The 15,190-nt window shown below is 52.2% G+C and overlaps 2 protein-coding genes across 3 annotated transcripts in view; one reads left to right on the top strand and one right to left on the bottom strand.

Moving 5' to 3' along the window:
- Window positions 1–1,530: 1,530 nt before the first annotated feature.
- On the bottom strand, window positions 1,531–5,320 carry HPS6 (HPS6 biogenesis of lysosomal organelles complex 2 subunit 3). The gene is made up of 2 exons (XM_072339865.1): window positions 5,181–5,320; window positions 1,531–5,054 (listed from the first exon to the last, which is right to left on the bottom strand). Exon 2 carries the CDS (start codon window positions 5,037–5,039, stop codon window positions 2,583–2,585), a length of 2,457 nt encoding a protein of 818 aa, XP_072195966.1. The 5' UTR covers window positions 5,040–5,054; window positions 5,181–5,320; the 3' UTR covers window positions 1,531–2,582.
- The window catches only part of ARMH3 (armadillo like helical domain containing 3), a 111,232-nt gene continuing 101,227 nt past the window's right edge, over window positions 5,186–15,190 (top strand). Inside the window, exons 1-8 of one of the 2 annotated variants that reach the window (XM_072339868.1) lie at window positions 5,186–5,577; window positions 10,764–10,875; window positions 11,320–11,376; window positions 11,512–11,658; window positions 12,480–12,587; window positions 12,964–13,056; window positions 13,398–13,472; window positions 14,175–14,261. In XM_072339868.1, coding sequence (XP_072195969.1) covers window positions 10,774–10,875; window positions 11,320–11,376; window positions 11,512–11,658; window positions 12,480–12,587; window positions 12,964–13,056; window positions 13,398–13,472; window positions 14,175–14,261 — 669 coding nt within the window. In that variant the 5' untranslated portion in view covers window positions 5,186–5,577; window positions 10,764–10,773. Of the gene's footprint in view, window positions 5,578–5,830; window positions 5,944–10,763; window positions 10,876–11,319; window positions 11,377–11,511; window positions 11,659–12,479; window positions 12,588–12,963; window positions 13,057–13,397; window positions 13,473–14,174; window positions 14,262–15,190 lie in introns of those variants that run through there. The other variant, XM_072339867.1, reaches the window with a different exon arrangement.

Genomic DNA, 15,190 nt, shown 5'->3' on the forward strand with positions numbered 1-15,190 from the left:
TGCACTTTTCTCCCTGACATCATGGTCAGGTGTGCAAAGAGAGACTCTGGGGCACTTGGTTCCTTGTTGCTGGCACAAGCTGGGGCTGTGCTTAGAGGGCTCTTGAATTGCAACTGAGCCCCTACTCTGACAACTGCAGGAGCTCAGCCTGGAGCCTGAGCCAGCCCATGGGACCAAACAGGGGCTGCTTCCTGAGGACGGCTGTCAGCCGGGCCAGGTGTTGTCCCAGCACGGTGCAGGGCCTCCCCTGAGTGCTGCAGATCAGGAGCTGCTCAGTGCAAGAGGCTGCAGGTCAGTGCCCTGTTCCTTGGTGATTCTGGTGCACCCCAGGGTGAAGGTTTCCTCCTGGATGGGACTCGGTGAAGGTCCCCATATGCTGGTGCCCACCCCTGCCCGTCCCCTGGGGCTGCATGTTGTTATGGCTGAGCGTGTGCTGGCTGCTGTGCTGCTCCTTGCCTGGAGCTCTGAGACCATTCCAGAGGCTGGGCTGGGAGGCATGCGTGCGCAGCCTGACTCATTTCCTTCAATGCAAAGTACAGCCCTTATCACTGGGAGTGATGAGCTGGAGCTGGCCAGCTCGGCCTCCACTAAGTACACCTGCTTTACCCTTTTGCTTCTGACCTTCCAGAAGCTCCTTTTTCCTTCAGGAGCTACTAAGCCTGTGCCGGCCTTACCTCCTGCTGTCTGCCTTGGCACAGCTCCTGACCATAAGTGGAGCCCCATGCCTACCTGTTGCCCTGCACAACCTTTGCCAACACACGGCAGCATCCCATTCCCTGGGGCTGCAGCTCCATGAGCAGCCTCGGCCCTTTCCCTCCCTCCTCCTCCCTTCTGCCCAGCCCAGGAGCCCACGGCAGCGTCAGATGGTGCAGCAGCTGCTTGGGGAAGAGGCAGGGCTGCTCACAGCGGTGCCACCAGGGCCTCGCATGCTCTGCTTTCACTGGGCTCACGTGAACGGCAGCTGGGAGAAGGCAGCACCCCATGGCTGCAGCACAAGGTCCAGCCTGAGGCAGGGCTGCCCAGTAACCAGCCCGCCTCCAGGGAACCGTTGCAGCAGTTCCTCTTCCCCATTGCCAGGGTTGTGTTCTTTCTTTATTTCCACCACAGGGACTTTCCACGGCTCAGCCTCCATCTGGGGGAGGAACTGGCACATCGCTGCGTTTGGACACAGCAGGGTCCCTCCAAGGCGGCTCTGCCACTGCAGGAGCAAGCTACCCTGCTGCTGATTTTCCGGCTGGGAACAAAGGGACAAGCCACAGCTTTAGAGCAAATCCCTCCCTTTCCTAGCCCCAGTGTAGGGGCCAGCCACAGCTCCCCTGACACCCACCCAGGGGCCTTTGGGGGTGCTCACGGCACCAAAAGCCACAGGCTGTGCAGCACAGATGGCCTTCCAAGCTCCCAGCAACGTGTGGCCTTCAGGCTGCGGTCCCAGTGGGAGCCAAGCTTGGCTCCCACTCAGCAGGAGCGAACGCAAACCACCCTCCTCCCCTGCTTGCACCCTCACAGCATTCACCACTGCCCAGCACTGCTTTAGGAACCTTTATTTTTAAAATGAGTCTGCCTTCTCCACTTGACCCCACTCTGAGGAGGAATAATGCGGGCAAACGTTCCCCATCCGCTCCCAGCCTGGCACAGCACCAGATGGTTCCATGGCTGGGGGGTCCCTTTGCACCACGGCCGGGGGCTATTTGAGCACCAAGGACAGGCTGGAACCTGCATCTTCCTGCACGGCTGCTCTCACGTTACGCTGACTTTGCAAACAGAGGCACGATGTGAGCCAGACAACCCTGACAAAGCCCCTTTGTGTGCAAAGGGCAAAGGTAGGAGAGATGGGGACGGAGGCCCTGGCATCCTGCGGCACAATCTAAGCTTCCACAAAGGAAAGGGTGAGGCAGCGCCAGCCTCAAGCTTGCCCGGGCTGCTGCCAGCTTCTCAGCTCGGAAGAGAATTCGGGTACCGGCTGGGATGGAGAGATAAGGGAATTAGGCTGCTCTCCTCAGCTAAGTAGCTGCAATTGGTCACAGCTGCAGGGCTGCTCCCAGAGGAATTGCACAGAGATGTAGCGCTGCAGCTGCCACTGCAGGCTGGGACTCCCAGTGTCACCGAGCTGTGCTGCTCTGGCATCTTGCCGAGCCCAGGGCAGTGACTCAATGACCCCACTGCAAGGAACAGGCAGAGCCTGAAGACATCACCCCACTTGTTATGCACAGAATGGGGGAAAGGCTGTGTTTGCCCCAGACCACCACTCCCAGAGGACTGGAAGACTATAGAAGTGAAGTTATAAAGAGTCAAGCAAACCAAAACCAAAGTGTTTTGGGCAGGGAGCAGCTCTGCAGTCCTGTAACGCAGCCAGTGCTTTCATCTACAAATGCACCTGGCATTTGCTCCTCCACACGGGCACAAACAATTGCACTTGCAAGAAACAACCAGAAAGCCTGTCCTGGCATCAGGTGAGACACCCAACTCCAGCCCCCACAGACTCAAGGCTTCAAAACGGAGCAGGCAGGGCATGGCTTCCTGGAGTGGATGTGGCTTTCCCCCTCCCTCACACCCAAGGACTGGATCCCATTGTGCTTTCCCCCTCACACAGTGTCACCCGGCACCAGTGTTGAGGCAGAAGTCCTTGCTCTGGCTGGCTGAGGAGCATCGCTGCCCGCTGCTTTTGAAGGGTTCTTGTGTTCTCGGGGTGGGGTGGGAGGGGGGAAGGTGGGGCTCTGCAAGGCATCCGAGTACATCTCATCCTGGACACAGGGACGCTGCATGACCCGCTGCAGCAGTGGCTTGAGCAGGCCCACAGTCAGCTGGTTACCCTCGCTTGAGAAGGGCACCAGGTCCTGCTGGGAGCAAGGAAGGTGCTGCAGAACCACATTGAGGATATCTGAGGTGCTGAGCTCAGCAGGGCACAGCGGCCACAGCTTGTCCAGGTAAGGGTCCAGCTCCCGGTGCTGGGCAAACTCTGCTAGCAGCGTGGTGAATATCTCCTTATTAAGCAAAGGGCTGAGCTTGGAGAACTTCTCTGCCACCTCCACCACCCGTTGCCACTGCTTCAGGTGGATGAGAAGGTGCAGAGCTTGCAGCACAGCTTTAGGCCTCTTGCTGCACAGCAGCAGTTCAAGCTCCAACTCATCATCCACCTCACTGTGCTTGCTCTTCCTGGCCAGCACTCCCAGGGCTCTCTTGTACAATGGCACGCGGCCTTCTGGGCCCTCCTTGCTGCTGTACGGCCAAGAGATGCTCACGTACTGCTGAGTCAGCTCCACAAAGCTGGGCAGCCACTTGGGTTTGAACCTCAGGAAGGAGGCACAGATGAGCTCGAAGAGAGGGACCACCCCGTTCTGCCCCACCTCCTCCTGCTGTGGCCCTCCCAGGACCTTCTTCCAAACCTCTGGGGTGGCCCGGGCCACCAAGAGGCCATCCCCATTCTGCTGTAGCTGTAGGCAGCTCCTGGTGGCCTTCCAAGCAGCCCTGGGGAAGGAGGTAAAGACTGAGTTCAGGTAGGCCAAGTTGTCCTTGTCCATGTCAGAGTGCAGAACACGGCTGACCTCCTGCTCCACCAGTTCCTCACAGTAGCTTTCTACCTCGCTCTCCGAGGCGCTCACCATGCAGGTTTTGAGGAGCTCCAGGCTGAGGTAGCTCTGCAGCTCCAGGCTGATGGTGCTCAGCAGCATGGTGTAAGTGTCTTGGAGGCCTCGGGCTGGCTTCTGCTTTTGGTGGAGGCTGTGCTGCAGGATGGCAGTGAGGGCCACAGGTGCCTGGAAGACTCCATCTTTCTTCAACTTCTCCACTGTCAGCTTGGAGCTGCTGAGACTCCTCCTCTGGTAGTACCTGCAGGCCTCCTCGAACACCATCTCCACCAGGCACGGCTCAGTCCTGCCACTGTCCTCGGGATTGGAGAAGCCAAAACTGTAGATACCAGTCGGGCTGAGGAACTGAATGCTATTCTCCTCTCCCGGGGACTCCAAGAAATGTACCTCTTTCATGCTCAAGGTTTTCTTTTCTATGACCCTCCCATTGTTCTGGTTGACAAGGTACAGAACCCCAGCCACCACGCAGGCCAAGGTGCTACCATAGGTCTTCAGCTCAACAGCATCACCCTGGGCCAGAGGCCCCGCTTCCAGGTCAAAGACGTGTCTCTGCGTCCCATCCGTCTCCAGCACGTTCACAGCACCCCTCCTGCTCACCAGCAGCAAAGCTCCACAGCTGGACACGGCACAGGTGTGAATGTCCAGAGGTGCCAAAGCCGAGAGGAGACCCACGGAGCCAAGCAGGAGCTTCCTGAAGTCCGACTCGCTGCTGGAGTGCAGCACCTTGCTGTGGACAAAGCCCGCGGAGGGGGCTGTGATGGTGAGCTTTGTCTGCTGGGGGTGCCAGATGAGGAGGAGCTTGGAGGTGGTGGCAAAGCTGCCAGAAGCGGGCACCAGGAAGACGTGCTGAGGAGATGCCAGGACCCGGTACTCGGGGCAGTTATGCAGGACTATCCTCACGGGGCCCAGCCGCACGCCTTGCTCCCCCAGCTCCAGGGTGCGGGCGCAGACGCAGAACCTAAAGGCACATTTGCTCACGTCCAAATGGGCATCCAGGGGCGGCCTCTCCTCGCACCACACCAGACTGGCCGCCTGGCTGCACACCGACACGACACGCGCCCGGGCACCCTGGCACAGCTCCAGCGTCTGCAGCAGCTGCCAGCCCGCGGCCGGGACGAAGCGCCAGAGCTCGGTATGGCCGTGCTCCCACACGATGCCCAGCGCCCAGCGGCCCGGCGCCGCGGGGCTCTGCGGGAACACCAGTCCGGCCAGGGCGGGCTGCGGGGGCTGCCAGCTCCTCTCCAGCTCGGCCCCGCCGCCGCCCTGCCGCTGGAAGGTCACCACGCGGGGCAGGGGGGGCGGCCGGTTCTTCTGCAGCACCACCAGGTGCCTCCCGTCGGGGCTGCTCCGGACGCGCCGGGGCTCCTCGCCGTGGCACAGCAACTCCTGAAGCCGCCGGCCTCGGCTCAGGTCGCTGAAGTCGGAGAGCCGCCGCAGCGTCCCGGCCGGCTTCATCTTCGGGGGCGCGCCCTGCGCGGCGACAGCAGGCTGAGGTTGCGCTGACACCGACCCCGTCCCTCCCGGCCCCGCCGTCCCTCGCTCCCCCACCCCCGGGCCTTCGCCTCCCCGCCTCAGGGCCCCGTACCCGGGCTCTACCTGCCGGGCCGGCCGCTCGGCTGGGCGCTGCGCAATCACGAGGCGGCGGCTTCCGGGCGGAGCCGCTCCCCGTCGGGGCTCCGGGCCGTGCCGGGCCGCCCCTCTCCGACTTCCGTCGCCGCTTCAGCGGAGGCTGCGCGACCGCGACCTCCAGGCCCCGCGGGAGGAGCGCAGCGGGACTGCCGAGCCCCCGGCCCGCCGACAGCCCCGCACGGCCGCCCCCATCGCCGCCGCCGCCGCGGAAAGCGGAGCCGGGCCCGGCGGGAGCGCGGCGGAACGGCGCTGTCAGCGGCCGTGCGGGCGGCACTAGGACCGCGCGGCGCCGAGCCCCTCGGGGCGCATGCGCGGCGTCGCGATCGGCGCACGCGTGGTGCGGAGCGGAGCGGCGGGACCGCAGGTAAGCGGCGGGGCGGGGGGGTCGCGCCGCCCGCAGCCCCGTGGGGCGGGACGCGTCCCACCGTCACGGCCGTACCAACGGCTGCGCCGTGCGACCGGGGCGCCTCGGGCCGCCGGGACTGAGGGCGAAGGGGCACGGCCTGCTCGGGCCTCTCCGGGGCAGCCCCGGGTGCAGCCCGGCGAGAGGCGGGCAGGCAGGCAGGCAGCCCCGAGGGCTCGGCCTCGCGGCTCCGGCACTGCGCCAACCGGGGCTGCTTCCCGTCCGCCTCCGAGCAGCGCTTGTGCGGGCACGGCGGGCAGCGTGCTGGGTACGGCTGTAACTGCTCCTGGAGGGAGAGGGCGGCGCTACCGAGGGGAGTGTCAGGAGGTGAGGGAGAAGGAGTTCGGTTGTCCTCCGGTTATAACAGCGCTCCCCGTCACCTAAGGGTTTTTTTTCTCTGTGCTGTATGCAAAGAGTCTCTGTAGGCAGGATGTGTGTAAGTTAAAAGGCATTTAATGGCTTGAGACCGCTCTTTAGATGGTCAGGAATGGGGAAGGATCAGGCTCAGCGCTCGGAATGGCTGTGTTGCTATGTTCTGTCTTTCCGTTTGATTTCTCGCTTTAAGATTTGCTACGTTTACACGCCATTCTTGAGTGCTGGTGCCGCTAATGGTCTGCGCCTCAAAGTCTTACCTGTTTGCTGCAGCTGTATGGGTTGTGCTGTGTAGGAGCACAGACTGCTGCTGCTCTGAGCAGGGTGGGAGGGCTGGCTAGTAAGAAACACGTGCACTGGGGCTGTGCTAGGGGAGACGTTGCTTGGTACTGCCAAATAAAGGAGCAGAAAACGTGTGGGTTTTAGTTGTCGTAACCTCAGAATGTATTTCTTGTTCTGTATTACACGAAGGCACTTGGGAATCGTGCCAGATTGATCCAAGGCTTCTGTGCTGTGAGTGATAGCAGTTCCCTGACGGCTGTGCTGGGCGCTGCGCTGTTGTAACTGGAGATATGGCCTGAGCTGTTTTCATTCCAGTGGATGATAGGCAGATAAAGCTGTAAGGAATGGGTGAAGCACCAAAGTAGCACGGACCTGTCAGCATGGGCTGTAGTGGTCGACGTAAGAGTTGGCAGAGAGTAAGCTGCTAAAGGGCTTATAACAGAAATTTGATTGTGATGGTTGCTTAAGCCTTGATAAAATGCAGCCCACCTCATCCCTCCCCTCTCTGTTTTCATTGGTGTACTGCCCAGACTGCTGCTCTGTGCTTCCTGGTGGGGGGTTAATGCTGGGGCTTGAACTGGGTCAGGGCGCTGTCTTGCATTTGGATTTGTAAGCTGACGTGCACAGTGCAGCCTGCTGCTTCCTCTGATGGCTGAGTGCCGGACCCTGTCATTTGAACCACCCTGTTGTCTGGGCCCAGCACTGGCTCTGCAGATTCATCACGTGCGTTCAGTGCAAGTTTCTGCTGGAATTTCACCAAACAGTACAACAACTGGACTGCAGTCTGGCGCTCTACCTGCCATGGGTCAGCTTTAGGCAGAGGTTTATCCCTTGCCCACGGTCTATACTGATGTTGAAAAAGTCTCCTATAGATTTAAGCAGCGTGCCTGCCAAGTGCCTCGGAAGGCCAAGCACGATCCTGCTGGTCCCAGGTGCGTGCGGTTGGGGTCGGGCTGATTACCCAGCTGGATCTTCTAAATGAGGGAGTCTAATCTTAGTAGCAGCAGCAGCAATGAGCCAAGGGATTGGATTCAGAAAGGGACAACATCTCAGGTCTTACTCAGAGCTTTCATTAGTATTGATTAACATCGATTCGAGATTAGCAAACTAATATATGATCACATCATTTTGTACAACCTTTTCCAGGTACACAATAAATAGGTTGACAATTAAATGCCTACATGAAAATTCCACCTGGTGTTACCCGCTTGTTTTCTATTAGCCAGATAGTTCAGTGGTGTATTTTTGGTGGTCCTAGACTGAAGAAAGCATTCGTATTTAGTTGTGTGTTATTATGTAACCTTGAAAACAGTCAAGTGTGAGTAAACCTCAGGTTCAGAATGTCAGGTTTCTCTTCTTTTTTTTCCTTTTTAAATCGTTCCTGTGGATGATCTAACTGAATGCTAACAAGGAGGCGTTCATCTGAATGCCACGTGTTTGATGTGGAGCTCTGGTATGAGTTGTGGAATGGGGTGGATGGGAGGCAGAGGGCTGGATGTGCTCATTCCTTTGTTCCTGGCTGGATCAGCTGATCCTGGGGCTGATGAGAGATAAGGCAGAGTCTGCCTCAACTTCTGCCTGCTTGCCTTTCATCTTTGAGCTGCCGGGACTCCTGCTCTGCTGAGGTTTCTGTTAGCTCCTGCTGAACACCTTGGATGCTCTGCAGCACAGCAACATAGCATGGCTCTGGGAGTCTGCGTGCGGGTGCTTCTCTCTGCCCTGGGGATGGCTCAGTGCCGTCAGCAACACAGCGGGATTCACTTAGCAGTGCACGTTAATGGCACTGACCTATTGACAGAGTAAATGAGCCACGTGAACCTGAAACGGGGAAATGGCACCCATGCTTTGGAAATGTCATGTGTTTTAAAGGATAATTGTTAACTAGATTCAGTGCTTTCCAAAAGCTATCGCCATGTCCTGTTTATTTGGCACCTCTGCAACTCAGGAGTGTTTTGTGCCTTTGACTGTTGTTTTCTGCGGCTGCCTAGAAGGTCCCCATTAGCAAAACGCAGTTTCCCATTTCTGTCTTTATGACATCTAGAGAACGTAATTGCATAAAGCAAAAAGAAAAAGCCATTTGTACATCCTGATCATCATAGGTCGTGAAACAAGCAAGACCTAATAGAGCACTGGCATGAAAGGCCACTTTTACTTTTCCCCCTTTGCTCTTCCATATGCTCATTTGTAGAGCAGCGAATCATAAACAAGAGCATTATTTAATCCCTGCCTCTAGCAGTCGTCTTTGTCCATGCTGTGTGCAGCCCTGCTTGAGAGAATACGAATCCTGAGTCTCATTTTGACACAGATGAGAACGTTCACTGGATCACGCGGTCCCTCTGGTGCTGGCTGAGCATCGAGCGTTTGTGCCTTGTGGGATTTGGGCTTCTCCATCTTTCTGGGGAATGCAGGAAACGTGCTAAAATGTCACGCTGGACGTTCAGGGGCCAGGCAGTGTATCGATCCCCTCCGAGCACAGATGTGTTAGATGTGTTTGGTGTGAGAACGCTGACCTAGAAGCACCGTGAGTTAGTTTATTAGCTTTGACGTTGGGATTCGTTAGCTGCGATTCAATTAGAAGCACGCTGATGGATGTGTTGCTGTGCTGGGCATGGCAGCTGCTTGACATTCAGAAACTTAGAATTCCAGTCGGGAAACTGTTTTGTGCAATCTCGGGTAGGATTTATATTGCTAGGCTAAAAGTGACTTTGCTCTTGATTTGGTTTTTAATAGGTTTCTCTCTGTTTCCAGTTATGTTTCTAATTAGGGTAATGTCTCATTTCCCATGGCGGTTCAAAAATAATGCAATCTGTAAAAGAGAAGCTATCGAGATGATTGAGTAATGTTTTCTTTTCCGTTTGCTAGTTTGCAACCTTTTCTCCACCTTAATTGGCTGTGTGGACCTGGTGGGCGGCAGGACTGATGTCTGTGTCTGCATAGGTTACAGAGCAGCAGGTCCTATGTGTTCTTCTATCAGTGTTTCCCAGGGCTGTTTCTGTTCTCACCTGCCATGTATAAACTGGCTCTCAACCACCCAGCTGTTCCTATTCCCATCCTAGCTGGAAGAGACAGCACCTCAACCCACCTCTATGTAAATCTCACCGTTTCAGATGTGAGATCTACCCCTCTTGTGCTGTCCCGCTGCTTTCCCGTTGTGACAGGCTTCCTGCCCTCACAGCTGGGGTAAAGCAGCAGTGGGTTTTTTCCAGCCCTCAAGATTTCCTGCCATTCGGAACTGAGGTTTATGGCACAAGGGATGAATATCTGAGCAACCTGTAGCAGACCCTGGGAGTCTGGGAGTCCTAGTTGGAAATGTGGTTGTAGTCTTAAGATGGCCCAAAGCTGTCTGCATTGGCAAGTATGCAGAATAGGTCTGGAACAGGTAGTTGCTAGAAGTTGCTCTTTGAGAGAAGGATGGATCTGAGTGTGCCATGGTTGTAGAAGGTGTTCGGGCAGTCTTGGGGGGGAGACTGAATGCAAACCTGTCTCCATGGCTGCCGACTCAGAAAGCTGTGGGGTCCCAGAGGCAGGCTGCAGTGTGCTGACCTCACTGTGTGTGATTCAGTGTGGCTGAGTGCAGCTGCCACCATGGCCTGCCTGTGGGCTTTTTTGGAGCGTGACTTCAGTTGTGCTTTTACCTGAGGTGTGCTGCTTCCATCTGTGTAGTTACCTCTGGAGGCGTTGGTTAGGAGGGTTTGGAGCTTGGAGATATGACAGGGCACAGCGTTCCCTTTCTGCTGAGTATCTCTGATGTGCTGCAGTGATAGAGAAGGTTAGGACGCTGCTTGATCTGCAGTGCTTGCCAGAAAATTCTGAGCTTGCGGAGAAATACGTGTTTGTGAGGCCAGGGTGGTGAAGTGCTTTGGTTGCATCAGATGTGGGGCTGAGGGGATGTGGCAAGCCATGCATTCTGCCTGTCAGCCCCTGAAATAGTCTGTCAGTTGCAAACAACTCAGGGCTACAGCTGTGGCTATTGCTTTATTGAACAGCTTGTTTTATAGGAATGATACTTTTCTTTTTTTTCTTTTTTTCCCCTGGTGTAACCAGGAAGCATTAGACACTGATTACTTAACCGTAGGAAAACTTTTTTGCATTTCTAGAAAGCCTCCTGCTGTGAAAGGGCCCAAGGAGTGTTTTCTGGATGTGAATCTGGGCAGTGTGCTTTAGGTGACCCTGCTTGAAGCAGAATGGTTGGACTTGGTGATCCCAAGTGGTCCTTCCAGAATCAGCCATTCTAATAAGTATAAACAGTGGTGAGCTACTTATTCCTTATCTGCCTGTGGATGAACTTCAGCACCTTTCTTTGAAATAGATAATAGGACTTAATGGGACTTTTGGTCTGATTTCTTATCAGGAATATTTATTAAAGCTTCTGCTTCCAGCTTTGTTTACTGGTGTAATGAGGACATCTCCGATGGCTGAAGCGGGCTGGATACCCCTTGAAGAAAGTTCAAGTTTCCTTAGCCTTTTTTTATTCAATCTCTTGATCTCTTCAGGGTGTCCAGCATGGCCCAAACAGAGAAGAAAGGTGGGCTGCTCCGGAAATCTTCAGCCTCCAAGAAGCCACTGAAGGAGAAGGTTGTGCTGATGTATGATGAGATTTTCACGGTAAGGACCTGGGCACGTCTGGTCAATTTAATGTAGGTTTGTGCTGAGGGCTCTGCCTGCTGGATTCTTTTCCTGTGGTAAGTATTGCACAGCATAGGCACGCACTTCAAGTTCTCCTGCTGTCATACAGAACTCTGTGATCTGCTCTCTTCCTTAATGTCAATTTATCCTGATGTCTGCCAGGAACGTTTGTTATCTGTGTGACATCCTGGCTTTTCAAGTGTTTCTCAAAAAATAATCCAGAAAATATACAGGAACATCTCAAATGGGAGCTGCTTCTGTTTGCTGTTCTATTTCTGAGAAATCTCTGTAGACAGGATGCTGTACTGTTAGACTGTCTGGTCATCCGATGGCTCTGATCTACTTGTGGTAGTGATTTTGTTCAGATTCTGCCTGAATAATTTGTTATTTTTTGCCCTCATTGACTGTCCCTTTCTCTTTCAGACAGAGGACCCCAGTAAAAGCAACCCTAGGTTTTGGGAGGAGCTGTTTCTCATGAAGGTAACAGGAACTGAACATCCTCTAATTTGCTGCTGCTGTTCTGCCTATGAGATAGCAGACTGTCAGTGCAAAGACTTGCTTTCCTAAGGTGTCAGCAGTTATGTAACATGCATGATCTGCTCCTTAACCTGACAGGTCAACCTGGAATATCTAGAAGGCAAGCTGGAGGCTCTGGATGGGGAAGAGTTGATGAAGATAAAAGATAACATCAACTGTTTGTTTCAGCACTGCATCCAGGCGCTGGGTGAGGAGCACCCAATCAGGGTGGTCAATGCACTACAGGTACCATAGCTGAGAGATGGGAAATGGGCTCTTTTGCTTCTGATGAGGCAATATGTTTGCCTCTGGTATCAAGAATCGTGTTCATACTACTTTAGTTATGACGAGAAATGATGTCTACAGAGCAGTTACTACTTCTGGTTGATGGAGGTTACACGTGCTTGTAGTCTCTCAAGTGTTTGAGGAACAATAGCTTGTTTCAAAATTCAAGAGGATCTGGTGTTGCAGAATGAAATAGGTGGCAATGAAGGGGGCAGGAGGGGCTTGCTCACTCTACAGGCTGTCATTTGGGGGCTCAAAAATACTTTGTGTAGCTTTGTCTGTCTTCTCCTTTTTCCTTTTTAATTTCCTTGTGGGTCAAAATTAAGACAATGGAGAATTTGATATCAAATTTATACAGGAAACAGCCCCTGCTGGATATTTCCCTGTTGGAAGCTGTGAAGAATCATCACCTGGAACAAGAAGCTGCTGTTCCTTACCAGCACTTGCCCTGCATGGGACACTGTCCTCCTCAGTCTTGACATTTACTGTTATTAGTTCCCAAGCTGATTCTTGACTATTTGGTCAACGCATTCATCCCAGCTGCTGAATTAATATATTTTTTTCTCTACTTGTTTTCTTTCCTGAGTTCTCAGAATCCAGTGTATATTCCATAGAAAACAGCAGAGGTGGAGGATATATAGCAAGTACAGCCCCTTCTTGGCTGATGCTGTTTGTATAAGTATCAATGTTTTGCTTGTGCCCTGAGAGGGCTCAAGGGCAAGTTATGTTGTGGAGTTGTAGGTGTTGCCTTACACCTTATCCTTGGAATATTTTGTTTGCAGACTTTGTGTGCATTGATTCGGGGTGTCCATCAGAAGAACAAATCTACTTCTGGGTTTGACATCATCAACATGCTTGTGGGCTTTGACAAGGCGGAGCTTTGTATGAAGGTGAGGCCTTGCTTATGTAGAGACATGGTTTACACAGCAGCTGTGTTGCAGGGGCAGTGTTTTGTACACAGGTGTGTATATAAAAACTTCTCTTGCATCCAGGCAGGAATTGGAAAATTATCATGATGTTATGCTTACAATCATAAAAATGCATTTAACATAAAGCAGAAATGAGAAGCAGTGGTGTTACTGTGGTCTGTGGTGTATAGCTATGTATATACAGTAGCTACATCCCAGCTTAAACCAGGACATGGTTCAGTTGCTGCTTTTGGAATAACAGCTTTGTGTTGCTATCCTTGAATCTCAAATGTATAAGAAATATTTTAAATAGTTTTAATTTGAAATTGCATGACTTTTTTTTTTTTTCATTTTTTAGAATCTGATGGAGAGCTTGGACTCACTGCTCTGTGCAGAAGGTTCTGAAAGCCTGAAAAGCTTGTGTCTGAAGCTACTCCTCTGCTTGGTGACGGTAAATGAAGGCTCTGCTTTTTCACCCTCTGCCTCCAGCGCAGCAGACTTTTTTTCGGTTGCTGATAGTACTGTCATGCAGCTGTTTTGTGTCAGTCTGCAGAGGAAATGGGGTGCTCAGTCCATGGGTTGTGCTTTTTGCCAGAGATAGCAGTGATAGAAGACCAGGCAGATTTTCCCTTGTGTCTGGCTGTAGTGCTCGACACACCCTTGACTTGCTGACTAAGTGAAAGATTCTGAATGAACGTGTCAGTTTGGCAGTATAATGCTGCTGTCCCTGCTGTCTGTTAGAGGCAGAGCATCATGGGAGGCTTTGAGATTTTGACTCGTGTTTGTACTTAGGTGACAGATAACATAAGCCAGAACACCATCCTGGAGTATGTGATGATTAACAGCATATTTGAAGCTATATTACAGGTAAGTTGTTTCTGTTTTTACTTTTTTTTCCCATCTACTGCAGGAGTTCTTCTTCCATGTATTTCCTTTTGGTCTTATGTTTGCTTTACAGCGCAACATAAGTAACTGGTAGTGTGTGCTGCTTCTATTTGTAGTGCAATGAATAGGTAAAAAGTAAATAATTATTTAGAGTGAATGAAATAATTAATTAAATAGAGTCAATGGCTGCTTACTTCAGTCTACTGTTCTTAGTCGCTGCTGAGTATTTAAGGCATTTTCACTTGAGTCATTTGTCCTTGGAAGCTGAATGGATTTATGGGCTAATTTCACAGAAGCTTCTTTTACTAGGTGGACTTGATTCAAAGGGCAGTCTGGACGTATGGAGTTTTTTTCTGCTCTTTGATAAATTGTGCTTTTTATAAGTGAAGCTGGATTTGGGAAAACACGATGTGTCATAGTTGCACTGAGATGTCCAGTGGTGTTGAGACATACGCTTGCTTTTTACCCAGAAAGCCTGTATACATTCTGCCTGTGATGAGAAAATTTCTCTCTGTGCAGTGTTTCTTGGAAGCATTGACATTCCCTAAGTCATAAATATCCCCTTTCATTTAGGTTATAATTTGCTCTTGTACATACATTTTACTTCCATGTGTGTTCTCAGAGTCGCTGCAAGCTTCCTGGAGCAGGCTGGAGAAGAATAATGCAAGTCTTCCTTTATTTCAGATTCTCTCCAGCCCACTTAGTCGCAGGGAACATGGCTATGATGCTGTTGTCTTACTTGCCTTGCTGGTCAACTACAGAAAGTATGAGGTAAGAGTTCTACTGGGTAGCAGAAATCTCTCTTCTCTCAGTTATTTTGTACTGTCCTCTGGGATATTGAGGAGGCCTGGAGTACAGTTTTTAGCAGTACAGGTAGTAGCTTTTATCGAAGAAACTTTGCAAAGCGGTCCCATTATGCTAATTGTGTCTGTCTCTGATGTGTGTGTATGATCAAGTGTATTTAGCTTGTTCTGTGCATGCATGAGAAACTACGTAGGAGATGCTTATTTCCTTTTTGAAAGCATTCTAGGGAAGGTTCCCTTGTAAGAGTTTGTGTTGTGAAGAACTTGCGTGCTTCCCTTTTGATGTGTGACACTGCTTGTATATAACCTCCAAAGTAAAATTAGTTGTCAGTCATCTTGGGCTTCGGACTGAATTTGTGATTCAGAACCTAACTAGCGGACTGAGGGAATGTGGATCCCCAGAAGCCATGCTGAAGATGTGACCAAAGAACGAACTGAAACGTCAGAGCAGTAGCATTTCCAGGAGAAATCTGACTCTCTGAGTACTCTCAGTGACAAGGCAATTCCGATTAATTTCCCATGCCTGTGGGTGTTGTCTGAATCCAGAACTACAGACAATCTGTGCCATGGTAACGTGGAGCAGGAGCACGCAGTTTGGTTTCAGTACAGGGCCATGAAAACAGTCTGATGGGTATTTTTACTGATGAGGACAGAGTGGGGAGACCAGGGCTCTCACTGCAGTTATTGCACCTGCAGCTGGAAAACTGAATTGAAGTTGGCATTGTTACATCTGTCTGAGATCTTGCCTAGTTAACTCATGTCCTCTGAACAAAGTATAGAATTACAGAATTGCTCAGGTTGGAAAAGACCTTCAAGATCATCAAGTCCAGCTGCAACCTAACCATAATAAGTAACTTCTTTCCTCCTTAATGTTAGTGTGTTCATTTAAACATTCAG

Source organism: Excalfactoria chinensis, chromosome 6 (assembly GCF_039878825.1).
Source record: "Excalfactoria chinensis isolate bCotChi1 chromosome 6, bCotChi1.hap2, whole genome shotgun sequence".
Lineage (NCBI taxonomy): Eukaryota > Metazoa > Chordata > Aves > Galliformes > Phasianidae > Excalfactoria > Excalfactoria chinensis.

Excerpts from the sequence above, each read along its gene's own strand:
- HPS6 (XM_072339865.1), bottom strand. The coding sequence starts at position 5,039 with ATGAAGCCGGCCGGGACGCTGCGGCGGCTCTCCGACTTCAGCGACCTG.